The sequence below is a fragment of the Tachysurus vachellii genome, chromosome 17, assembly GCF_030014155.1.
Source record: "Tachysurus vachellii isolate PV-2020 chromosome 17, HZAU_Pvac_v1, whole genome shotgun sequence".
Lineage (NCBI taxonomy): Eukaryota > Metazoa > Chordata > Actinopteri > Siluriformes > Bagridae > Tachysurus > Tachysurus vachellii.
Genome location: NC_083476.1, coordinates 3,853,308 through 3,881,289, shown reverse-complemented (window position 1 = coordinate 3,881,289; position 27,982 = coordinate 3,853,308). Strand labels below are relative to the sequence as shown.

The following is a 27,982-nucleotide window of genomic DNA, read 5'->3' as shown; positions in this document are numbered from 1 at the left end:
TCCTTTCATGTTGTAAGGATCAAACCAATGAAATGAAATGTGCAGGCTGCTGCTCTGGTGGCATTGAGGTGCTGGAATCGAGGAGGTTGTTTGGATGTGTTGCAATAGTCTGAGTGCTGAGTCAGGAATGCCAACTCAGAGCTGCTGCTTCTGTCCGTTCATTTCCTCCTCTTATACCTCTCGCTCAACCCACCAGGCTCCGAGGTGATTCGGTGTTTAATATCTCGCAGGGGTTTGGCTTTCTCTGTGAGCGCCGTCGGCGTCGGTGCTGACATTTTTCCACGTTGTTCTGTGTATGAACTTGTGCTTCCTTGCGTTGTAGAAGCGCCGCACACTGCGGGGGTCTGGACCCGAGCTTTGGGGAGCTTCTCATTCTGGTTCTGCTCACTGGAGCATTGCGCACAGAACACTTTTCCCTTGAAGAGGCTTGTATTTATTTATTTTTCTTAAAGAAGAATGAACGCAGAAACCGGACTCGAGACACCGGAACTCGCTCGGGGTCGCGTTTAATGTGGATTTCGATGGATTTGTGCTGTCGGGCTTGATTGCGGAAAAAACCGTCTGATGGGAAAACGTGGCGCTTGAGGACGTGCTCACCAAGCTTCATGCTCTCAGCTCAGGGGACCATGTAAGTTAGATAAAGCATGACTATTAAACTGTGTTGGCTTGTATAATATTATTAGTAATAATAATAATAATAATAATAATAATAATAATAATAATAATAATAATAGGACCCATTGATCTTGTCATTTCTTCAATGACACAATGTGATGCAGTTACATGGACAGATATTACAGAGAGTTAATAATTAATACACATCTATTTGGTATTCTTTGTAAACCACATGACTGGTTTAATATCACCTAAAGTTATCCAGTGCAGGATTCAGTGATGGTCATTGTTGTCATCCTCTATGCAGGTCTGTCCACATAGTGGCCCTGGGCAGCGAGTGTCCAGGGGGTGTGGGGTCTGGAGAGGAGCCTGCTGCTTCAGCACAGGTGCAAGGGGGGCTGCTGTGGAGCTACCTGGGCCATGGAGCCAGAGAGTTGGACCCCACGTCCTCCACTCCTTCTAGACATCCGCTGAATCCAGCGTTTATGGAGTACCAGTCTAGAGTTTTTGGAGATGTCAGAGTGATGGTGCGCGATTGCCCTAGCTGGGTGAGTCGGGCACTGAGAGTGAGACAGTGTGGCATGTAGACAAGTGAGCGAGTGAGTGAGTGATAGGTATAGTCTGATGGATGTGTGAGTATGGTGTTGTTGAATAAGGGAGTGAGTGAACACTGGGATGGTGAATGAGTGAGTGAGTGAGTGAGTGAGTGAGTGAGTGGCTGAGTATGGGATTGCTGAATGAATGAGTGAGTGAACACTAGGGTGGAGTGTGTGGGTGAGTGTGGTGTGATGGATGTGTAAGTGAGTTAACAAGTAGGGTTGTGAGAGTAATAGAGTAAGTAATTATTTATGGGGTGATGGGTGAGTGAGTGAGTGAGTGAGTGAGTGTGGTGTGGTAAATTTGCAAGTGGGTGAGTGAGATGAGCAATAGTTATTGTGAAGTGGATAAGCAAGCGAATAATTATAACATGGTGGATGCATGAGTGAATGAGTATTGTGTGGTGAATGAATGAGTAAGTGAGTATTGTGTGGTGGTGAATGAGTGAGTGAATATAAGTGAGTGAATGAATGAGTGAGTGAGTGAGTGAGTGAGTGGGTGAGCATTGTGTTGTGGATGAATGAGTAAGTGAATATGTATAGTGTAGAAATTGTTAACTACACGTTAGTTTTAGAAATAATAACACACCTGAATTAATTCTAATTATAGAAGATAACTAAAAGAAGGAAAAAAGCATCTACATTATGAAACTGAGAATAGGTTTATATATAGTTTTATTTGCTCTAGCAGCTGTACTGTAGATGAGTAAATGAGAGATTAAATGATTAAAATACTGACGATGGAGGATTTAAAAAGCAGAATAATGGGCTTGGAGACATTTGGTGGATTTTAGAGGAGATTTCTCCTTCTCTTAATTACTGCTGCTTGTCAGACTGTTCAAGAGTTTATCCTAGTTTTCCTGCTTATCCTGTTTTTTTTAATCTGAACATATAATAATTATTATTTTGGGGAGAGGTTTTGATAAACAGCACCCCATTGAAAAACTGCATCTTCTTTATGCATTGTGTCCCTCATGTTGATTCTCCCCTCAGGACTTGCTGGACAGTGACTGGGCCAGTGTGCGGAGTGTTTTGGAGCAAGCTGATATTGTGGTCATTAAGTATTCCGTAAATGACAAGCTGGCCTTCCAGCAGGTCCGAAATGGCTACGCCCCTCGTCTCCGCCCCCTCTTGCGCCACTGGGGCATGCCCGTCATCCTGGTAGCAGTCGGGGCACGGCTTAACGGTGAGAGATGATTGGCTTCTACTGTTCTGCTGTCTCTCTGAGGTTTGAAATATCACGAGTGCTCTGTCTCTTTGTCCAAAGTGTTATGCTGCGTGTGGCTTTTTGAGGCACTGCTGCTTAACGTCTTATTATAGCGTAGATTATTGTTTTGCAGGCAGGAGTGGCGTCTTGCGTGTCTGCTCATGTATTTTTCATATTTGTTACCAACTAATCTGTTAAGGATTAAGGATCAAAAGCGTACTATACGTATCTACAGTAAGCCTGTTGGTGCTGCGGCTGTGCTTATGCTTTTATTTGGGGTTAATATACTTCTGCACTACAGCTTAAAGATGTCCTTCATGAGTCTTCAAGATCACACCGAAGAGAAACATTTAAAAAAATATATCATATAAAAAGGGATTAGATTGGAAAGTAGAATGCACTGAGTGGTACAGAACTAGGCTTAATTAAATAACCAGGCACCCAAACTAATCCAAAACCAACCTGGTTAAACCACTAACAAAAAGATATATATATATATTTTTTTTAAATTCTAATTTAGACAATTGTACTAATGTACTATTGGACAACTGTACTAATGTATTATTGTATTGGACATTTGTACTTATGACTTATGTTCTCAGTAATAAAGGCCATTATCCACTGGATACCTCATTAAATTAAATACTTCTTTATTTATTAAATTCATTTTAGTTTGCACGATACAAATCATTCTTGCTGTGGAATTTACACCAAAACATTTGGCATGGACTCAAAGCCTGGAATCAGGGAATCGGCTCTTTTTTGGATCGACCCCTTGTGCCATGACCGAGAATCGAAAGCAGGACTTGAAGTGACTTGATGACTTGACCAGCAACATGTATCATAAATGTATACACCGAACAGCCAGAACATTAAAACCACCTGATTAATATTGCGTAAATCCCTATTGCACCACAATAACAGCTCTGTCGTGGCATGGACTCCAAAAGACCTTTGTTGAAGGTGTGCTGTGGTATCTGATACCAAGACGTTAGCAACAGATGTTAGTTATAAAGTAGGTCCTCCAAGGATCTGGCTTGTTTGTCCAGCACATCCCTCAGGTCGAGTTGAGCTCTGGGGAATTTGAAGGACACACCATGAACTCATTGTCATGTTCCTCAAACATTTGTGCAGTGTGGCAGAGAGCATTATGCTCAGAGCACTTTTGGTAGGCATTATACACTACATACTGTGAACCCCCAAAAGACCTCTAACCCAGTAGACTAGCCATCATACTTTGGTTCTTGTCATACTTGCTCAGATCTTTATATCTCATCTTGTGATAGCAACAAAATAATCAATAATCAATGTTATTCACTTCACCTGTCAATGGGCTTAATGTTATAGCTGATTGGTGTATATTGTAAGAAAATAAATTAGCACAGTGTTTATGTAGTGTATGTAGAAATCCATTTTGTCACTTAGTTGTAGCAGCCCTGTTTGTCTGTTCTTAACTTGTGTGGAGGTGGTCATATGTCCCTCATCTGTGTTTTTTTTTTCCAAGGGACAAAGTCTGACTGGATTTAAACACTGAATTTGCAAACTTTATCTTACTGTAATAGCTAAACCATTCAACACTGTAGTACAAAAGTCGATCTAAAATTTGCTCTAATGTTAACTAGATAAACTATTTGCACATGCTCAGTGTGAAATATTTCAAATAAATGCACCCAGAGATTGAACTTGAATAACAGAGCAGCAACAGCTTCTCGTGTTCTTTATCTGACCTTTAAATAAAGAATCTATCAAAGTTTGATATTAATTCTTTGTTGCAGTGCTGTTTACACCGAAAGGGTAATAGTCTAGATTTAAAGAGATGCAAGGTTTAGTGCTGGACCTGAGGAAGGTCACGGCCCTTCATCCGCTAAACTTGGAGTGTCGCTGAATACTGAGAATGTTGTGAAATCTGCAGCAGTTCTTATCACGCTACAGAGCCAAGAGCAGTCATACAAGCAATGGAGTCATGCACATACATATACATAACACTGGTTAAATCGAGTGGAAGTGGAGCTCTGGCACATCTGGTTTATGTGTCTGCCAAACAGAAATGAGGTTCGGTGCTATAATTTGATGGGACCGTAAATCATAAGCTAATACAATTTTTTGTGAAATCCTTTTAACTATTTAACAAGATCAACTATTCTGACAAACAACCCATAGCTGCCGTCTCACATATTCTCTCCTGCTAACATTTCATCCATGTTATTATCATTTTTGTCAGTGCAATTTTAAATGGCTTGATGAAGTGACACATCTTTAATGCATGCTTATGTTTCATGGTGTGTCAGTTTGCCACGTAGATTAGTTGTGTCGTGTATATTCAGAAACAACACTGAACTACATTAACCAGCAGCACCATCATGTTATGCCTATGTTCTATGTTAGCCCTAATTAGCACCACTACTTACAGTAAGTCCTGGGTTTGTCGTGCGTGTGCATGTCTTGTTTAAAGTCTGCTTTTTTTGCTTGTTGGTTAATGGTACAGTTACATTTAGGCATTTGGCAGATTCACAGTTACATTTTTCTCATTTTATACAATTGAGCAATTGAGGGTTAAGGGCATTGTTCAGGGGATCAGCAGTGGCAGTTTGGTGAACCTGGGGATTGGTAGTCCAACACCTTAACCATTAGGCTACAACAACCCTTTATGGTCTTGTTTTATGGTTATGGTTCGCAGCCTCTAACAATTCCTGACAGGTTAATTAGCCTTTCTTTAAAGAATCTAGATTATCCCGTGTCTTTTTTTATTTATTTTTTTATATATATATTTTCTCATATTTTTATTATTACATTGTAGGTATTGTGGATATTTAGATGTGTAGATTGGTTTGGAAAACCCAGGGTGTACAGAAACTTAGTGCTACTTGGAGTGCATTAGTAGAGTTATATTCCTCAGTCCACAGTTTTTCTATTAAATTCACTGTAGCTACTGAATAATTCATAATAGGCTTTAAAATCAATAACAAATCAGGGGTTTATGGGTTTCAGCTTGATAGCCAACAAGTAAGTGCGCATAAACATATTCTATAGATTTTAAATGATTGTTTCCACATTGTTGGCAGAAAAAAATAACCTTCATCTCATTGTAACTATTGCGCATCCAGACAAGTGACAAATTATAGGAAAACGCGTCATAAAGCTCTTCCAGAACTGCTTCAATGCATCATGGTACATATTCTGCAATTCCCTGGTTGGATGAATCAGTAGCTCAAGAATTTTTTTTTGTTGGTTGGTGGTTTGGTGATGTTTTAAGTCCAAGATCTTGCATATGTGTTTAGGATTGAGATCTGGTGACTGTGAAGGATTTAGTATATGATTCAATTCATTTCACTCTCATAAAAAATTCAGCCCTAGTGCTATGTGGATGTGGGCGGAGTCATCATGAAAGAGACCACGCCCACCGAGATAGAAATGTCTCATCATCGGATAAAAGCAATCGGTCAGATGAATGTTGAATTGAAGCAGAACATCCAATAATACAGGAGATTCTGTACCATAGTTCGCATGACTAGTGAGTGGTGTGAATCAAGCTTTTTCCGTATGCTGTATAGCAACAAACATGAGTGACTTCGCGTCTTATCTCCCAAACAGAACAGGAATTGCTTCAGGATTAGACTGCACACCTTATCAGATTTTGTCTCAAATAAGCTTCTGCAGCCAGAGACAATGGCAGAATGTTTTCAGCCAGGAATAAGTGGGCATAAACTTGTCAAAACCAGACCATTAAAAACTTTACAATGCAGGAAGAATTGAATTTTTGAGAACATCTGCAATCTTAGTAAGCAGACCGAAGGGTCTTTGTTGCGATCTATAACTGATCACGTTGCCAATGTTTGACAGTATTTGAAGGTGGGAATAAACCAAATACTTTAAATATATATTTGAGTGAAAGCTCATGGAATTATACCTGATTTTGATAGAAAGGTGGCTTAGTGGTTAGCACGTTCGCCTCACACCTCCAGGGTCGGGGTTCGATTCCCGACTCCACCTTGTGTGTGTGGAGTTTGCATGTTCTCCCTGTGCCTCGGGGGTTTCCTCCCCTGGTCCAAAGACATGCGTGGTAGGTTGATTGACATCTCTGGAAAATTGTCCCTAGTGTGTGTGTGTGTGTGCCCTGTGATGGGTTGGCACCCCGTCCAGGGTGTATCCTGCCTTGATGCCCGATGACACCTGAGCACAGGCTCCCCGTGACCCGTGGTAGTTCGGATAAGCGGTAGAAGATGAATGAATGAATATATATGTGGATACTGATTCTTGTTTCTTTTCAAGGACTATAAAAGCTAAGACTACATCTTACACTGCTGACAATTTGAGTTTGTTTATTGGACTAATAGAGAAAAACATTCCATTGAACAATATAGAGTAGAATGGAATAGAATTGAATAGAATACCACAAAATGACAGCAGAATGGAATAGGACAGAATAGAATATAGTGAATTGTCAGTAGAATAGAATAGATTATAGTGATATGGCAATAGAATAAATAACAATAGAATAGAGTAGATAAATTCAATTTTAGAACGACATATTATGGTTACATCAAACAGTCAGACACTGGCTCTGGACTTAATACTGCTCCTCGCTCGAGCCGATATTACACGAGACAAACGGGTTTAAGTTCAAGGTCAGAATCGTGCATGACCATGACACAGCTATTTTATTTTGGCAAACGCTTCGATACGTGCACTCAACTCAGTCCCTCGACATATTGTTGTCAAAACCCAAACCGTGTCTCGTAACCTTCTTCACTCATTTTGCATCCATCTGTCTTATGCTTCTGTTTCTATCGCTTGTAGATATTTTATTTATTCAGGATGTCTACTTTTCTGCCTTTACTGGATTTCAAATACAATGTTTTGAATTAGGAGTTTATGCGTATTCCTGATGACGACTCTTTGAGCTCGGTATAATCTGCAACTGGAAAATCCTGTGTGGAATTTCATCTCAGGATTGTCAGATTGAGTTCAAGATCTTTTTTTCAACAGCCAAAAAGATCTATGCCTTACTCAAGTGGAAGTGAGCTGACATTTATTTCCTCCTTCTGCCTTTGGTCTCTCCTTCTCTCTATTTACTGTATCCCTCTTTACTTTCTCTGCTTGTTGTTGTTTATTGTTTTCCCGTGGGCCCCTGCTTCCCCTCCTGTTTCTTATACCCCCTCCTTTCTACTGCCTTGCCTTTCCATCCCTTTTTTCTTCGCTCTCTCATGCTCTCTCTTTCTTCACACACACACACACACACACACACACACACACACACACACACACATTCATGCTTATATCAGCTGATTTATATTCAGGGGCGGCGTTATGACACAACTGAGTCTCCTGTCCCATATGTTTGCATGTTTGTGAGTCCGGAGATGTCATGTGTTTTCACAAGTAGACATGTGCTAGCATTCATTAGTGTATGAGCAAGATATTCTTAGAACCTTTGAAGTGCACATAATTCATAATGACAGTGCTGTGTGCGGACAAGATTCTTCTGAAATGTGTCTTATATTTTTTCTTCCACTGTACTGTGGTTGGTTGTCACTGCATCCAGATGAAGGGCCACCATGCACCTGCCCCCTGTGCGCGTCCGACTGGAGCACTTGTGTTCCTCACGGCGAGGGGCTTCAGCTGTCTCGAGACCTGGGTGCCACCTACCTGGAGTTACCATCTCTCAATAATTTCTTTGTGGGTCGCTACTTTGGCAGTGTGGTGAGTATCTTAGTATTCCAGCCAGTATGACTGTATATATGAGTACATCTAAATACTTAATATTCAGATGCAATTCTTATTGAGCTACTATAACAGTCTTATACTGACTCATACATTGCACTGATTGATAAACTGATCAAGTAAATTGTAATTTGTTAACGTTTCACTGTCAATCAAAATTCTTTGAGACCGAATTTAACTCATTTTAACATTTTATTTTTTTCACTAAGGACTTTTCACTCAGATGAATATAATATTTTTAATTCTAATAAAGTATTGTATGTAGACTACATCTTACACTGCTGACAATTTGTGTTGGGTCTATTGGAGAAAAACAGTCCATTGAACAATATAGGATGGAATAGAATAGAATATAGTGAAACAACAACAGAACTGAATAGAATCAGATAGAATATAGAGAAATGACAATGAGTTGAGTAGAGCAGAATGACAATAGAATAGAACTAGAATGTACATTTCCTGAAAAAAATTGAATGGTGCTTACACGTGGTAAATGTCCATGTTGTGCTAATTTTTGATTTTCACGTGACATCACCTGACATTACGTGACGTGACCAGAATACACGTGAGGCAGTTCCCCTCATTGTGCTGAGTGTTTTGATATGTCACTTGTCCACGTTGTGCTAAATTTTATTTTCACGTGACATCACATGACAATGGAACTGAATAGACAATAGGAAAGGATATTTGCGAAATTACAATAAAATGGAATAGAATATAGTGAAACAAAAATAGAATGGAACAGGGTGAAAATGACTACAGAACCGAATAGAACATACTGACATGACAATAGAATTGAACAGAATGGAATCACAATAGAATATAGTGAAATGACAATGGACAACCAAATGGAATAAAACAGAATACAATAAAATGAAAATAGAATTGTACAGAATCAAATGGCAATAGAATAGAATGTCGCGAGATGACAATAGAATGGAATGGAGTAGAATATAGTAAAATGACAACAGAATGAATAATAATAGAATAGATAAAGAGAATAAAATAAAAAATAACATTTTCTCTAAAATGTTCATCAGTTTCATTTTTCGTGCCTGTCTGATATTATTAACTTAGATTTATGACAAATATTTAATTATTTGTTTTCCTATCATTAGAAAAGCGGCACCTAACCCGGGTGCTGTAGATGACATTTATTTATTTCAACATTTTAAACTACATTAAATGATGCAGAAAAACACTCACTCTCTCTCACTCATTTTCTACCGCTTATCCGAACTACCTCGGGTCACGGGGAGCCTGTGCCTATCTCAGGTGTCATCGGGCATCAAGGCAGGATACACCCTGGACGGAGTGCCAACCCATCGCAGGGCACACACACACTCTCATTCACTCATGCAATCACACACTACGGACAATTTTCCAGAGATGCCAATCAACCTACCATGCATGTCTTTGGACCGGGGAAGGAAACCGGAGTACCCGGAGGAAACCCCCGAGGCACGGGGAGAACATGCAAACTCCACATACACAAGGTGGAGGCGGGAATCGAACCCCCAACCCTGGAGGTGTGAGGCGAACGTGCTAACCACTAAGCCACCGTGCCCCCTGCAGAAAAACAAGGATATAGAAAATGCATGTCTCACTGTCAACAATCCCATGTGTTATTTGTAATATAGTGCTATTAAAATAAAACATTTTACATTGTAGACAAATGAATATGCATTTTCACCTCAGGATATGTACAAATTCTGCAAACCGAAATAGATATTAAACAGTAAAATGTCTTCTGATAGCCCTAAAGCAAACTCTGTCTGTGTGTGCGCATTTAGCTTGAATACTTCATGATTCAGTGTCTGAAGCAGAGAGCGAAAGAGAGACCTGACAAGAGGCGGGGTCAACGGTTTAATGAGCCCCGCCCTCCGCACTTGGACCAACCAGGTACGAATACGAATCTTAAAATATTGTTTATAGACATACTACTGAAAATTTGTGTTGGCTTATCGGGCTATTAGAGAAAAACAATCCATTAAACGACAGGTTAGGATAGAACACAATATAGAGAAATGACAATAGATTAGAATAGAATATAGTGACATGAGAATAGAATAGAATAGAATAGAATAGAGTGAAATGACAATAGAAAATAATTGAATAGTGGAAACATCAATAGAATAAGTAATAATAGAATAGATAAATCAGTAGAACTGAATGAAACAGAAGATCAAATGGAATAATGGAATTGAATGGAATCAAGTAGAGTCGATTAGAATGGGATGGGATATTCCAATGAATAGACTGGGCATGACAGAGCAGATTAAAAGAAGAGAATAAAATAGCATAGAATGAGAATAGGGCAGACAAAAATAGAGTGGATTTCTAGAATAGACTTACATTTTACATTTACATCATGTGGCAGACGCCCTTATCCAGAGCAACTTACATTATCTCATTTTTATACAACTGAGCAATGGATGGTTAAGGGCCTTGCTCAAGGGCCCAACAGTGGCAGCTTGGTGGACCTGGGATCGAACTCACAACCTTCCGATTGGTAGCCCAACACCTTAATAACTAGGCTATCACATGCCACAAGACTGACTGTATTGTCACTGTAGAATATTAATGAAATTTGATTTGGGTGTGTATTAAAAAAGAATCATTTAGAATAATAGAATGGAAGAAGAGAAAAGAGGAGTACAATGAAATTAGATATATGTGTGGAATTAAAAAGAAAGATAACAAAAATAACAGCATTAATATAGCATTAAAACAGAAAGTTGTAAAATGAAATAAAAGAACAGAATAAAATAGAACAGAGTAGAATACAGTAGGACAGAATGGAATAACTGTATATTCACAGTACAAGTACAGTCAAATTTGGTTTATGTGCCAGTACTGACGTCTACATAGAAAATGACAGGAACTATTATTCTATTCTCTTATACATAAGCAGTAACTGCTACAGACGCAAACCAGCGACTCTGTAGAGCCTTTAATTCAGTATCTGTTCAACACCTCAGAACTGTTTCTGTGTGTGATAGCAGCTTATTTTAATACAACTTATGTCCAGAATTCATTAGATTTATTTTTATTCGAGTCATTTTGAGATCTATTTATGAAGAACTCCTAGGCGACGGGTTTGCTGATCTTTTATAGCGACGACTTTTACATTACTCTTAAATTTTTATGTCTGTAAATAGTTCTAGTGTTGTCTGGCTCGCTGCAGTCGTAAACTTCAACCAGGTAAAAATTTCACTCACAGTATGTTCCTTTATCCACCAAGTGTAAAGTGTTACACGTGTTAATACGTAACTGATGTTTAATGCCAACGTTAACGTTATATTTGTTAAAAAGTAGTGAGAAAGCAACCGGGAAATGTATTAATATTGGACCCTAGAGTGCACTGTAAAGAAAGATTTATTGAGCGGAAATGGCTAATTTGGGATATTGCAAGCAAGGCAAGGACTCAAGCTGTCAAATTAATCAAAAAGCACATTTCTAGACTCTATTGTTAAAAGGATTTGTATTTTGTTTCACTGTACTAGACTTCACTGTCGATGCCGATATTAAATGTATTTAGTAATAATGATAAAGCGTTACATTTGTCATGATACGTCTTTGCTGTAAGCTGCGACTGTGGTTCATGTGTAAGGTTTGTGTTGTGTCAGTTCCTGTAGTGTGTAAAATTCCCCAGTGAATTAGATGTGATGTGATAATGATCAAGCGTTTGGAGCCTGGTTTTTTAACGACTCTCATAACGAATGTGTAAGTAAATGCAAAGACATATGAGAACGTTAGGAACGTATAAGTGTCATAATATTAGTTTATAGACTGCAGGCAAAAAAAAAAAAAAAAAGAATGGAGCCAAATGCTTTCGGGTAGTTTGTTGACGCAAGCCCAGCACCACTTAACTCATTTTATGGAGCGCAGGACATTAAATATGAAGGCTACAGAATCCTGGAAAGCCCTACCAGAATGTGACGCTGATCAAAATCTTTGTGATGATTTATCATAAGCTCTGTATCTTGATTCGTCCTTCTGCACAAATTGTGACTTCTTTATGCTTTCCATACTTTATCATTCTCCCATGCCTTCTTTCTATTTTACCCCTTTTTAATCCTCTGCACTCTTATAATACTCGTTCACCATTCACCTGCCTCTCTTAGTATCTTCTCTTTTTCTCCTGCTCCCTTGACATGTTCAACTTTGACTTTCTTTCTCTTCTTTTTTTGCTTTCTGTCTCTCTCTCTGCTCGCACTCGCATTAGCTTGCACCCCTCACTGCAATCTCTCTTTTCTCCGCTTTCTGCTTTCCCTCCTTGCTAATTTATATGCATCACTTCACCATGTCTTCACCTCTCTGCTGTCTCGCAGCTCGTCTTCCTCCTGTGCGAGTGGAGGAGTCCAGCTTCTCTCAGGATCTGCAGTGGTTGCTGGAGCGTGGTGCACAGTTTGCTGATGTGGTCTTTTATGCTGGGGATTCTGGGAAAGAGCTGGGATGGGCACACGCTGCTGTGTTAAGCGCAGTTAGCCCCTATTTCAAGCAGCTGTTGGTGGGAAGGCAGGCATGGGAGAGGCCCATGTCCCGATGTGCTTGTCGGGAGAGAGACAGCCCTCACTCTCTGCTGTCCACTTGGGATGGTGGCTTGGATGACCTGACCCGGACAGACGGCCACCTACCTGGGCAGCTGTCCCGGCTGGTTGTGAAGGACCCTCTGCTGTGTATATGCATGTGGGAAACGCTTATGTTTCTCTACAGAGGTGAGCAAATGTAAATACCTGAAATCATACATATAAATCTCCACCATTATCAAGACATTGTGTACAGATTTGTTTCATTGCAGTTGCATGGCAGAGAGTTGTTAGTGCTTGCTCTCCTTATACATCGCTTACATAAGAGAAGGTTTTAAAACGACAGACCTTGGAAAAACGCACCATAAAAGAGCACACTTTCATTCTGTCCATTTTTCTAGGAAATGACTGTTGCATCTAATATTATGAAATCAGCTACATTTAAGACATTCAATTCAATTTAACGTGGCAACACACATACACGCACACACACACACACACACACACACACATAAATACAGTCCATTTCCAAGAAATGGGAACACTAAAAATAACTATAAAGGTAAAGGCAAGAGAGCAACCAAGAGAAGTTAGCTTACATTGGTTTGAGTCAAATCAGTATGAATCCTTTTCTGAGTCAAAGCAATGAATTAATGATTCAGACAAAATACAGCTAGATACTATTACTGTTGGTGAAAAATGCAACGTTTGACACAACATGGTACTGTATTTTATGACGCTACCTTATTATCAGACTGACGCATTACAACAGCTTGCTGTATTATAGCCTTATGCAGAGCACTTTAACTTGTGTTTAATCTTTAATCCTTTCATAAGTCATTAGCTTTGAAATCAGAGTCAAATTATGAGTCATAAGATTTGAAATCTGAGTCAAATTATGAGTCATAGGCTTTGAAGTGTGAGTCAAAATATGAGTCATAACATTTGAAATCTGAGTCAAATTATGAGTCATACAATTTGAAATCTGAGTCAAATTATCAGTCATAAAACAGATTAGAAGTAATAATCCTTGACATCCAGTTGAGCTGCCTTGCACTGAAGACTAAGTCAGAGTCCTAAGCTTTGAAGTCTGGCCAAATTAAAGCTTAGGACTCTGTGAGTAATAACCTTTGACTTGTGAGTTGTGAGTCATAAGCTTTAAAATATGACTCAGATTGCGGTGAGTCATAAGCTTTGAAGTTTGCAGATCTGATTTTGCAAATTGAGTTGCGAGTCTGAGATTCAGGTCCCCATTACTGGCAGCACAAAGAGAATCTCTATTACACTTAGACCAATCAATAGCTGCCTATTGAACGATGCAAATTTGAACGTCTAATCTCCAACAGATGACAAGACAGGTTAGATAAGGCTTTGAAAAAACGGACTTACATTAAAGATTACTTTTAAAACAGTAAGAAGAATTCAGACTTAAAACTAGTAACACTGATCGATCACATAATCACCTAGAAAATGTACTAGGACCAAAATCCTGCATGGTTTTGCTCCGTGTTGTTAAAAAAAAAGGTTGGAAGCAGATTTTCAATTGTTTCCATTTGAGGTAGCTTTAATTAATGCATTTTGTACAAAAGTTAATTATCTCATAACCATGCTGAACATATTCGATCCGTGCATAAATGGGAAAGGAAATTGTCATTGTTTCAAGGTGCATTAGTTAAAGACGCATCCTGAGACTTTCTCAGCAGGGAGTCGTTTGCCACTAAATCACTGCTCTAAGAGTAAAAATACCACTGGCAAGCCTCCCTTTTCTCCTCCGCTCCATGCCCGGATTTCTCTTTTGTGTTTCTGTAAAAGGAATTTTTTCTTTGTTTTATTACTGGGAACATTTTATATGACTACTTTTGTGTGTGTGTGTGCATGTGAGATTTACAGTTCTCTGTGTACATGTGACGGTACTCCTGTAACCTGGGGCTGTAAGGGTGATTAGCATGGTCCATAGGAGAGAAACACAAACATAAACGTACTGCACAGGGGGAAAAAAGGATGGGAAAAAGAGGTGCAATTAATATATGGATAGAAAGGAAAGGAAGAGAAGGAAGAGAGAGGCAGTGCAGAGACAGTAAGAGAGAGTAATAGAGATAGAGAGACTGAAACGTGTCTTCATGTGGGATGTGTTGCGTCTGTAGACGTGTGGTGCTGAATGCATAATGGTGATTTTACGCTCACGTTAGCCGTATATAAATGCCCAGAATACAAGCTCAGGAGAGAAGAAACATCCAATATCGGCGCTGTAAATCGTTAATGATGAAGGATTGAGTTGACCGCAGCTCAATCAAAGCTCAAGTCAGAGTTTTATGAGCGACAAAATTGATAGACACATTCATCAGTGTTACGACATGTGTAGCTGCACGAAGGTGAGAGTCATACCAATGCAACTGAACCCGCACTGATATATTGTGTCATTCTGCACAGGCTCTTTGTATTCTTCACTTCAAGGGCAGTTTTCAGTGTGCTGAAAAACACTGTAGCCGGACAGAAAAATCCTTCCACAAAAATCCTGCAAACAAACAGCCTAAAATGTCTATAAGGGCGATACAGGAGGAGATAAACAATTCTGATGGGTTGCTCAATAATGCTGCTGTGAGCTTGCCAGCCTTTGTTGTTCTAATGAGCACTGTCAATGATAGGGGGTAAAAGGCAAAATCTACTGCAGCCAGCACAAGCGGACATAAAGATTATGATCTAGCTCTATTTCACACAAGGTGTTATTAAAGCTGTCGGACATATGAGGAGCGTAAAAACAGCACCAAGCAGATATTTCATATACAGCCAGGATACAAGGTTCAGACTAATTTGAGAGTCTAGACAGACAAATCATGATGCTATGAAGCATGTTAATAGATCAGCGTGTGTGTGTATGTGTGTTTGTGTTTCTACACAGGGGCTTGGGAGTGGGAGTTTCTGGAGGAGGCTTTGGCTGAGAAGCTCAAGAACCCTTTAGCAATAGCCCAGCTGATGGATCGAATACGCTCATTTGTTGGGAGGGAAAAGGTAACAGGAGCTGTGCATACTACTGCAGCATATTATGGTAAAAATCTGCAATCCTACATTTTGGATTAGGGCATAAATCTATCAATAGTTTAACAATGGCAACACACAGCGAGATTGTTAGGGTTGAGCAATGCATCGTGTTATGAGGTCTCATCACTGGAATTGTAAGAACGATGATTTTTGTGCTGTTTATTTTTCATACCAGACGTTTTGTCTGGAAAAGGTTTTGTTCATACATTAAACCTAAACTTAGATTCCTGCCATCTGTTTGTATGTGTATATTACATCTGAAATCAAAAGCTTACTCTGTTTAATCGTCGGACACAATTGTCACTGATAGACTGCATGAAGCTATAGTAGTGTAGTCTGGGCTACACAGAAATCAGCCCCAGCTTCACGTTTTTATTCTGTTCTGTGAATTTGTATAATGACCATTTCTCAGCTTCTATCCTTAATCCACTTTAAAGCAGTTGCTTATTGCAATGAATCTGATGTGGAATCATCTAAAAATAAAACCTTAGGGCTTAGTGTTGCATTTATCCTTGGAAAAACTTTCTTTGGAAGTGAGTAATAACATTTAGAGCACCAAACACACTCACACACACACACATATAGATACACACACACAGACACACACACATAGATATACATATACATACACACAAATACAGATATACACATACACACAGATACACATATACACACACTTTAAAAGATGTTTACTGCTTTATATTTCTGCATGTAAAACACACAAACACAAACACACACATTAAAATATGTTTACTTCTTTGTATTTCTGCATGTAAAGCACACACACACATGCAAATATATACATACACATTAAAAGATGTTCACTGATTTATATTTCTGCATGTAACACGCACACACACACACACACACACACACACAAAATGCTGACGTAAATGTAAATCAGATCTTTTTGCTTCTGTTGCTTATATACAGTATAATGTTAACACCAGCCTCATGTGGGAAAGCCGAACACCACAAACCTCCAAAACAGGTCTCTCATTTTAATTAGGAGAGGGACACAAGAACATCTGCTAGAGCACAACTATAAGATGACTTGCTTGCTAGCTGCTACTTTCTTTTGTGTAGGCCCTCAGGGACACGACTGCTCCACGATCTCAGCCTGTTTCTCAAACATTGGGAAACATCTTCAACTCCCCTCTCTACTCCGATGTCATTTTCATGGTGCAAGGCAAGTACCTCAGTTTATTTTGCATACACATACTGTAGCCATGTTGTGCATACTGAATTATGGCATCTATTATCTAGATTATGAGACATTTTTGTGGCCTTTGCTTTGACAAACATGCGTGTTTAAATCATGTATGCATCGGCGTTATTATAAAATCAGAGTTCCTGTGGATCCTTGATGTTTTTTTTTGTAAACAGGACCTGAGCGCTTGGTTATTCCTTTTTCCCTACATAAAGCCATCGGTTTCAGATTTCAACCATGAAATTAATCTGTAATAAACCATGGACTCGAACCTGTAATTAATTGAGACTGTTGTTCCAAAGAACAAACTATTTGGCTCCTCTGAGGTATTTTTTCCTCTGAGGGAAGAAATTGAACATCTTCAATAATTAACAGAGCTCTGTTTTTGTTTTGTTTTTGTTTTTTACACTAAAGATCCTATATAGTCGTCTTCTGTATGATTATGGTCTAGCATTTTATCTTTTATGCTGCGTTATTTGTGATAATACTAGAAGGTATACAGAAGTTGTGGTGAGTGTAAAGCAGAATTGTGAGATAATACAATTTTCTGATTTCTTCTCCTCCAGCCTGTTTGTTAGTGTTCTGCAGCAGGCGAACTCTTCCGACGTTTATGGGAAGAATATGGGAACATAAAATTGAAGAACGCATTGCTGCACTAGCGGAAATTAAAATGATCTCAACATTGGACTAACAACAACAAAAACGTGTAAATTAGATAAGTTTTCAGCAATATGCAGTACAAGATAATGACTTCTTCATAAGGATGAACTTACAGACATTTTTCAGGCCAAGCAGAGATATTAAGATAAGAAATGGATGAAAAAAAAAAGCAGCACTAATTGAAGCAACACTGAACAAAACTGAGACAAAATTGTAACTAAACTACATTAATGATAGAGGCGTGTGATGTGGTATTTCAGTGCCACGTTATACATGCTTGGTTCATTAAGTAAAGAATAAAATATGACAGATGTGCTGATTCCTCTAATATGACAGCAATTCAAATTAATACACGTGCAGACAGCAACAAAGCAGGATAATCCATAATTAATGTCCATATAGGTTAAAGGTGGGGTCTCCTTTGTTTGAGAAATGCTTCCGAAAACAAAAACAAAACTAACGTGTAGCCAATGAGCAGAAAGGGGCGTGAAAAAAACGTGGAAAAATAAGACTCTATAAAAGATTAATTAATTAAGTAAATTAAGTAAAGGCTAAACACAAAACAGATGAACACAGTCAGGCAACAAACTAATCACGAGACAGGGATATAGATAAGATATATATAAGACAAAAGCACAAGACGTAATGAACAAAAGCACATAGTGAACCCAAGACAAAAGAAATGACAACATGACATGTGCTGAGAAGGAAATCACAGCAACAGCACTGTTCTATTGCTATAGTAAATATACACATATTTATAGCGATCAGATCTTACAGTCCAGATGTGTGTGAGAGTGTGTGTGATGTGATTTCCAGGGAGTGTCCTGCCTGCACACAGAGCTGTGCTTGTGGCTCGCTGTGACGTCATGGCAGCTATGTTCAGCGGCAAATACGCAGAAGCCCGGAACCGAGTAGTTCCCATACACGGGGTGTCCTCCGACACCTTCCTCGCCTTCCTGGAGTATCTCTACACAGACACCTGCTGTCCAGGTGAATCTGTATTCTCTGCTTTTACCTTGATCATCATGTCTTGGATCAGACATGCATTCTCTGTTCTAGTTTTCTGTAGAAAGAAAACAAACAAAAAAAAAAAAACCTAAGATTGAATTCATTAATGGATGCGTCACTTGTCTTTATTGTACCACTTGTTCCATCATAGCAGGGCATTGATGGATGTTGTACTTTTTGTACTGAACATAGCAGGCAGCAAGTATTCTTTCACAGATAAATGGTTCAGATTTGACTGCCAGTAGATGAAGATCAGTACAATATGACATACGGGTCTGACAGCTGCAAGGATGATTGATGGATGAAAAAAGAGCAGCTGGTGATGATTGACAAATGTGCATATGTGTGTGTGTGTGTGTATGTGTGTGTCTGCGTGTTTAGCCAGTGTGTTGCAGGCTATGGCGGTACTCGTCTGTGCAGAGATGTACCAAGTGAAGCGTCTGCAGCACCTCTGTGAGGTGTGTGTGTGTGCGTATTTGCAGAGCATGCCCAGTCGGGAGCTGGCCTCCACTAGCATCAGTGTCATCCGCTTACTGAGGAGAGCAAAGGTGAGTTCAGCAAGCACTATTTTTTTAACTTCTTAACTCCTTAATTAACTTCCTGCTCCAAAAGGACACTAGTGCACTAAAGACATAACACATCTTAAACAGTGACATTACTCACTGTTCTGAACTGCACTACACTCTGTGCACTATGTAACTTAAGTATGCACAAGTATCTATCTATCTATCTATCTATCTATCTATCTATCTATCTATCTATCTATCTATCTATCTATCTATCTATCTATCTATCTATCCGTCTGTCTGTCTGTCTGTCTATCTATCTATCTATCTATCTATCTATCTATCTATCTATCTATCTATTGTATTACCCATCACTATTACAGGTACTGTAGTAGCACCTAATGACAGATTCTTCCCAAATATCATTTACATAAATGTTTACTGCCCCAACCGCTGCCCTAAGGCGTTCATTATAACTGAAAAAACAACATGTATTTTTCTTCTTCTAATATGTCAATGGATTTCTAATGAAACTTGAATGAAAGATCATCAGCCAATCAGCTTCTTGCCAAGAACTGGCCAATGGGGGCACTACAGGGAACACAGTTGTTATGCAGGTGGTTAAAGCTCCAGGTTGTTGATCAAAGGATTGAGGTTCAAGCTCAATTGAGGACTGAGGTGCACTGCCAAGCTGCCACTGTTGGGCCCTTAAGCAAGGCCCTTTAACCCTCTTTCTGCTCTAGGGGTTCTGTTCATGTCTGACCCTGTGCAGTGACCCCAACCTCCAAAGTTGGGATATGTGAAGATAGAATTTTACTGTCATGTAATGTACTGTATGTGTGACAAAATAAAGCCTTCTATTTTACATGCAAAAGGTGCTTGGACCCCCTCAGATCGCAACTTGTAACTATATACTGAGGGACTGAGGAATTCTGTTCAATTATCAATTTTTTTTCATAACTTATGTTGAATATTACCCGGTTTCCTCCCCCGGTCCAAAGACATGCATGGTAGGTTGATTGGCATCTCTGGAAAATTGTGTGTGATTGCGTGAGTGAATGAGAGTGTGTGTGTGTGCCCTGCGATGGGTTGGCACTCCTTCCAGGGTGTATCCTGCCTTGATGCCCGATGACGCCTGAGATAGGCACAGGCTCCCCGTGACCCGAGGTAGTTCGGATAAGCGGTAGAAAATGAATGAATGAATGAATGAATGAATGAATGTTGAGTATTACTAAAAGTGATTTTTTTACTTGCTGGTAGGTAACTGACCCAAAAAGAATATATAAATAAACAAATTAGAAACATTACACATTGGCATGACCCGTGTTTGCCTACTCAACCATAATTGGTTCTACTACTTTATGATGCAATAACCCTTGCCAGTCAGACATTCCAGTATTTTCCAGTGGCATGACGTAACTGGGTGAATGCTGTTTTCTCTTTCTTTTTTCACAGTGTCACAATGCTGACCAGCTGTATGTCTGGCTCCTCCACTTCATTGCCAACAATTACCTGATCTTCAGCCACAAACCCGACTTCCTGGAGCTTTCAGGTGAGACCATCTGTAATAGCTGATCATATAATGACTACAAATAATCTGTTCAAAAAAATTAAATAAATCTGACCAAATGCCCTGAACAGATGTCTGTACATAAACCTTTATACAACACCATATGCTAGTTATGACACAACAGCTCATAGAAACAGGAAATGCTAATGCAGGGTCGAACCCCGTGGCATTCTGCTGTGTTGTGCATGATAATTTAAGGCAGAATAGCTTGAGCAACTTTTAAAGTACCTGTAAATTGAATGTTTTAATGGTTCATTCTTTCTGAGGATGACGCTACTCACAGAGTTCACGGTTCCATCCTGAGCTCGGGATAAAATCTGTCCGCATGGGTTTCCTCCAAGTTCCTCAGGTCCCTCCTTCCTCACTTATTTAGTAATAAAAATTCTAAGTACTAATAGTAATTGGTATCTAAAACGTAACAGACTAATGATCAGAGTTACGATAGAAATGAAGGCACGTTAGAATGAGCACGTATTATAATCCTGAGATGTGAATCAACATGTTCTGATCAATCAGATTTGTGGAATATAACATAATATAGTCATAATGGGTTTATTAGGTTTAATGTGTTTCGTTGTATAAATTATAAATAAAATAATGAAATATGTATAAACAATATATTAGAACAACTTCATTATAAAGATTACAGCTTATAGACACACCTTTCTGGTAAATAGTGATGGATTTTACTTAAGGTAAAAAAAAAAAATATATATATATATATATATATTTTAATATTGGGCTGTTTATTGTTTTTATTTTTTTGGTTTTGGTTGGATTGGTTGTGTTTCTGGCCACACATGCACGTTTTTTTTTTCTGTGCTTAGATGCAAAGAGACACTACACACGTTTTTATTCTCTACAGATTATTTTTAATGATTTGAAACAGAGGTACAAATATTTCAGGTGTCCAGAGGAACAAAAATTTCAATGTTTTTCAATGACCTTAAACATAACACCATGAGTGCGTCTCAATCAGCTCACTGCTTCACTAGTCAAGGCGCTGATCAGGGAGTCGCCCGTTTTAAGGGCTCACTCTCAACTGCAAAATCCTTTCTGTGAACTGAAATATTTGCTCCGTATAAAAAAAATTCACATAATTGACAATAATTGACAATGACAATTAAGTGTTCAAAATCCACTTGCTAGCCTATGATCTCTACCAGCCTGCTTTGAAATATTGTGACAGAAATGCATGTGATTAAGCTAACAAACGTGAATGACATTCAACTTTCAATGTTAACATATTCAAGGTTTTTAAACCTGGGGACTGATGAAGAAATTAGAATATCATCAGTGACCCCATGTGTAGTGTGTGAATTTGTGTACATAATATACTGCTTCAATATCAAGTGAGCTAAGGAGCTGATTGAGACGAGGCCAAAAATGATTTGGACTTACAGGAGATCCATGATGCCAAGCAAGTGCTATATAATCAATGCAGTTTATATGTCATGATCTGTTTCGATGTGTTTAAGTGGTTAATATTTTAGAAAGAGTGTAAAGCATATGGTGAAAAGGCACTGCGTGGGTATGTGTCGGGGGTGAGGGGGTGTTGCTGTGTTTTCTTTATGATCACAGTGTTGCTGTTGGGCAGAGGAGGAGCGGGAGCAGGTGGAGCGGCTACGCTGGCCCTCAAGAGGCTACCTGCAGGAGCTCAGCGAGTACCAACAGCGCAGACGGCAGCTTCGCAAGTCCCGCTGCAGCATCATGTGAGGTCCCACAGGCGGCACACTAAAGACAAGGACGAGAGAAAGTGCAAAGACGAGTCACAGACATGCTCAAAACCTCTGACCTTTAATCCAGTGACATTAGCACACAGTCATATAATCTCAGAGACCCCAAGCGGACACTGTGGCCTAAGACGTACTATGTTTCTCTCTGTGCCCTATGACACGGATCTGGCTTTGTGTACACAGAGATGAACTGTTCCTCCGAACGGAGACTATTTACTACAATAACCACGGAAGCGACACTAATTGAGCGGAGGTCAAGGACGATCTAAAGCTCGGAGGCCGAACGTGAAGCCAAAATCATGCCATTAGAGATTCCCATTTGAACAAACAGTAACTCCAAATCAATTTCTATTGGATTTGGAATAGAGTGTGAACACTGAGGTTTTGTAAAATAACACTGAAAGAAATTTCAAGCTTGAGGAAATATATTTACAATGTTTGAAATGTACGATGATGGAATATATTCGAAATGTCCCGATTTGTAATATGATATAATCAGAATAATTATATAATCTTTATATAATCATTCATATTCATATTATTTGCTTTGTTTTTCTTTTATTATAACATCCTTTAAAAACGAGTAGAGTAAAAAAATAGTGAAATCAGTTATAACTACATACGAAACATGTCAAAAGGTGTCTGGAGATTTTGTCATGGATAGATTATTCTTTTTCTGGGGGAACCTGGAGCCTATCCCATGAATTCCGTATCCACAGGACACCCTGGACACGTCCCAGTTATATGCAGGGCACGCACACACACACACACACACACACACGCGTGCGCACGTTTACACACTACTGCCGATCAGCTTCTGAAGCATGTCTTTTGGACTGTGGGAGGAAACTGGAGTACCCAGAGGAAACCACTGAAGCACGAGGAGAACATGCAAACTCCAGGCAAGCAGAGAGGAGAGGCAGGACTCAAACCCCCAACCCTGGAGGTGTTAGGCTAACAACTTGATTATCAGGTTATTCAGTATGGATATTACTACTTTTTTTGGTTTTGCTCTGGGTTTACTAACAGCTTACAATAGATTAACATTTAAAATAAAAACGGAGCTTTCAAGTCAGCTATTCAGTTACTCAATAGCAGCTTGGGTTGGATCTTCTGACTGAGATTTAGATAGCTAAATCTTTCGACATATCAATCTTGATATTTTAGCAAAACTGTCTAGAATTATTTATTCAGAAGTTCTTTATCCTGATCATGGGTGAGAGCAGATCTATCCCAAGAACACCAGGTGCGAGGTGTAAAGGCAATACCGTCTGGACGGGACTCCAATTCATCAAACATTGATTTAAACACACATTCAGAATTTAGAGTAACCAGTCCACGTGCTGTAATGTTTTCTGGACAGCTGTAGCGTGTGAGCAACCCAAGCTCGGGTTGAAACCCTGGCCCCGGGCACTGGCTTCCTTGTCGTTCCTCAGGCATGAAATTTACCTCCATATTCCAAATGTGACCAAATTCAAAGCAATATTCAAAGTGAGATTTCTGATGGCATGATTTCAAACTCACTCCAAGCTAGAATACGCTCCCAAAGTGTTGAACAGGGTAGGGTCAAACACATCCTCTCCAGAGATGTTTCACACATCCTCATGGTCTGCCATGGTCTCTTCATGGTGAGAATTTCTTTGATCCGTCAAATTACTCTTGCAAAACTTCAAATGTTTATTTTTTTTGCCATGAGATTATAATTTTTCGGCGATGCGAACTATTTTTCTAACATGTACATCAGGTTTTTATTTAGGGGAAATCTGTATGTATGTATTATGTATCCAGCATGTGGATTGTTACGTGCAGTCGGTGTGTTGGACTTAGAGCCTGTTTCTGGCTGTCTGTAGTCTAGTGCAGTTCTGTCGATCTTCATCTCAAACTGAATAAAGGCATTTTAGAAGGAACCCTGACGTGTAGAGCATCCTGAGCTCTAGTCTGTGTCTAACTGAGACAAAGTGGCCAAATCAGTAGGTGATGCCCTGGGCTGCAATTTATTTTTATCTTCAGAAGTGCTGAGCGCTGCGAGTGAAAAATGAATGAGTGATGGCGAGAGAGAGAGAAAGAGAGAGAGCGAGACTGAGAAAGATGAAAAAGCATGCTGTATTTATACTGTGTATTGTGTGTGTGTGTGTGGGGCTTACGCCAACATCTCACTGCAGCGCTCCAATTTTCTGCAGCATGCCTTCCAGTTTTCCATCTTTGTGAAGTCCTTCCACGTCACTGCCTCCTCCGATACACTTCTCACCTATAAACACACGTGGCACCTGCACAGCAAAACAACACAATACAACACAATTAGTGCCATACATCTGCAACAGCTGGATTACTACAAAAAAACAAAAAAAAAAAACCTAACATACACACATGGTACATGGCACACTATTGACACAAAGGCTGATTTAGTTAACAAATAAATAACGAATGTAGCCTCTAGTCAACCGTTGTGCAATCTCATTACACACAAACAAACATGCAGATAAAAAACATTTCTGTGGGTAAATAGAACAAAAACAAAAACATAGTGTATGATTAAAAAAAAAGGCAAATTTAATTTTAAAATGTAAAAAATTTAATTAAAAAAGACTTTACTTTTTTTTTTTTTTACTATGTATTAAAAATATCACATTTACTCATCATTCATTCATTTTCTACCGCTTATCTGAACTACCTCGGGTCACGGGGAGCCTGTGCCTATCTCAGGCGTCATTGGGCATCAAGGCAGGATACACCCTGGACGGAGTGCCAACCCATCGCAGGGCACACACACACACTCTCATTCACTCACACACTCCGGACAATTTTCCAGAGATGCCAATCAACCTACCATGCATGTCTTTGGACCGGGGGAGGAAACCGGAGTACCCGGAGGAAACCCCCGAGGCACGGGGAGAACATGCAAACTCCACACACACACACAAGGCGGATGTGGGAATCGAACCCCCAACCCTGGAGGTGTGAGGCGAACGTGCTAACCACTAACGACCATTTAACATACAAAAAGAAACTGGTTCTTAGAGAAAGTTGCACAAAATTCCCAGAAACAAACTGAAACTTAAACTGAAATATTCATAGTTCTGGTGTTTACAACATCCATACTGTATTTATTTCTACCTGTATTTATTCGGTAAAGTGACATTTTGGCACCCAGCCAAGAATTGAGAATCTCATTGCATTTTATTTGCTATTCCTAGTGACATTTTGTCTCTACGTCATCTGTTTATCCGCAACACAGAGAGACAACACAGAGAGATGTGGTGCCAGGTCAGGCAAGCAAAAGTCGACATAACACGCAGGAAACGTGCTACACAGAAAAGCATAACAACTCGGGTTTGATGGGCGTGGCCTAATGATGTGCGTCAGTGAGTGCGTCATCGACTCTATTACAAAGTTTACAACAAAGTAAACATAAGTAATAAACGCGTTAGGTTTTGTACAGCGAAAAAAAAAAACACCAAAAACACACAAAAACAGTTTAGAAGATGACTCACAGTCCTAGCGCCTGTAATCTGCTGTAAGTATTTCTGAATGTCGTCCATGTTGTCGCGACCGCTGATGTCGATAAACTCTAAATGTCCGGGTTTAAAGCTGTATTTGGACAACACGTCTTTAGCGAGCACGCAGTAAGGACACGTCGGTTTCAGAAACACGACCACTTTGTCTCCTTTAATTTGAGCTTGGACGAAATTCTGAGCCATGATATAAGTAGAACAAACAAAGCGACTGTGAAGACACGACGTATTTCTGCCTGAATCACGCTTCCTGAATGGGTCGTGTCCCAAACATCAGTGCGTAGTGCACTAACTAGTGAGTGAAACAAACGACGAGGAGATTTTGGACCTCCTCTGAGATGAGGCACTCTGTGAGGATCCTGAGGTATCTAGAGATGTTCCAGCTCCAGTTAGACTCTATACTAAAGAGGAGATGCAACTCCATTTGGTCTTTAAGGACAACAACCTCCTCATCAATACAATATTATCAGACTGTATATTTATAATCACACTCTCCAGTGTCACCCAGATGAGGATGAGGTTCCACTTTGTGTCAGGTTCCTCTCAAGGTTTCTTCCTTCACCGTTCAATGGAGTTTTTCCTCCCCACAGTCACCTGAGTCACCTCGGACTTGCTCATTAGGGATAAATGCAAACACATTTAAATATATCTAATATTAATCTTGAATTTTTGTATTATATTAATCTTTATAATAAAATTATTCTTTATAATAACCTTTTGTTTTATGTTTATGTTCTGTAAAGCTGCTTTGAGACATTGTCAATTGTAAAATGCACTATAGAAATAAATTTAAATTGGATCGAACTGAGCGCTGTTATGATATAATAATAATTTCCCTTATAGCTATGTTTAATTTTGTGGAATATCAACTTATGTGGTTGCAGAGTTTTCTCTTGAAATTTGACAATTCCAAATTTGTCTGGAATCTTAACGTTTACTGCTTTAAATATGTTACAAACAAAGTGCTGACAGGAAAACCCCCTGAAAAATCAGCATTTTTAAAAAGAAATTTACATTAAAAAAAGAAAGAAAATTCTTCTGTCCTGAAAGCATCATTTTCAAAAAACTTGCCTAAACGTATTTCACAAGAAAACAAGAAAACTCCAATCTTTCTTTACTGAAACCCCCCCCCAGATTATGAGCATCAGCCACGGACGTACCTGTTAATGAGCTATTACTATAATAGAATTAATTAGAATGAATATTAACCTATTATTTATGTTAATGTGCCTACGCATTTATATCATAAAAACAGCAAGCCAAATTCTAGGTTTTTATGTTTTTCCTTATGGAAATGTTCCTCTTCTTGATAAAAGTGTGTGTACGTAACCATTTTTTATATTGTAGTACTTCGGGGAATTTAATGATGGTTCTTGTGAATTTAACCTAAAGCTCTTATAATATTAATTACTGACAATTTCACTTTGTATTTTTTGATGTGGCTTCAGGAGAAACGGGCAGCCTTATATCTGAAAGTAATAGCCAAAGGGAAGAAATAGGATATGGAAATAATAAATATCTGGGACAATGCTGCCAGTGTCAATATCTGATATTATATTAAGCAGCTGCACAGGACTATTTTCAATTCAATTCAATTTTATTTGTATAGCGCTTTTAACAATGGACATTGTCTCAAAGCAGCTTCACAGAACATAAGAAATATATATTGCAAAAAGTATAAAAAGATTAATATTAGACTTATATTTAAATGCGTTTGTATTTATCCCCAGTGAACAAGCCTGAGGTGACTGAGATGACTGTGGTGAGGAAAAACCCCCTTAGATGGAAGAGGAAGAAACCTTGAGAGGAATCAGACTCAAAAAGGAACCTCATCCTTATTTGGGTGACACCGGAGAGTTTTTATTTTATTTTATTTTTTACCGAATTATGTCCTTTCTACAGTCATAAACACTCTGACAATGTATTGTTTAGGAGCTTGGTGTCTTCAGAGACCACATGAAGTTCATAACTTCTTTTTGGATGTGCGCGATCTTCAAGAAGTGGAACACAACTGAAGCTTCAAACTGAAAGCTTCTCTCTTCATGTGATAAAATAATGAGGTCTGCA

The 27,982-nt window shown here is 39.1% G+C and overlaps 2 protein-coding genes across 10 annotated transcripts; one reads left to right on the top strand and one right to left on the bottom strand.

Moving 5' to 3' along the window:
- Window positions 1–12: 12 nt before the first annotated feature.
- rhobtb3 (Rho related BTB domain containing 3) lies at window positions 13–24,310 on the top strand. Of its 9 annotated transcripts, XM_060890326.1 has the most exons (12): window positions 13–628; window positions 923–1,163; window positions 2,205–2,397; window positions 7,961–8,118; window positions 9,933–10,041; window positions 12,474–12,860; window positions 15,571–15,680; window positions 16,797–16,899; window positions 18,400–18,573; window positions 18,973–19,139; window positions 20,553–20,649; window positions 20,934–24,310. In XM_060890326.1, the coding sequence occupies exons 1-12, from the start codon at window positions 606–608 to the stop codon at window positions 20,936–20,938; spliced, it is 1,767 nt and encodes a 588-aa protein (XP_060746309.1). In that variant the 5' UTR covers window positions 13–605; the 3' UTR covers window positions 20,939–24,310. The 9 variants fall into 9 exon arrangements, 6 of the variants coding, with proteins under 6 accessions (XP_060746309.1, XP_060746308.1, XP_060746310.1 ...); XR_009649747.1 differs by lacking the exon at window positions 20,934–24,310 and having other exon boundaries at window positions 18,977–19,139; XM_060890325.1 differs by having other exon boundaries at window positions 20,553–24,310.
- On the bottom strand, window positions 21,517–26,174 carry glrx (glutaredoxin (thioltransferase)). Its single transcript, XM_060890334.1, has 3 exons — window positions 25,895–26,174; window positions 24,548–24,670; window positions 21,517–22,401 (listed from the first exon to the last, which is right to left on the bottom strand). Exons 1-2 carry the CDS (start codon window positions 26,099–26,101, stop codon window positions 24,557–24,559), a joined length of 321 nt encoding a protein of 106 aa, XP_060746317.1. The 5' UTR covers window positions 26,102–26,174; the 3' UTR covers window positions 21,517–22,401; window positions 24,548–24,556.
- Window positions 26,175–27,982: the final 1,808 nt, after the last annotated feature.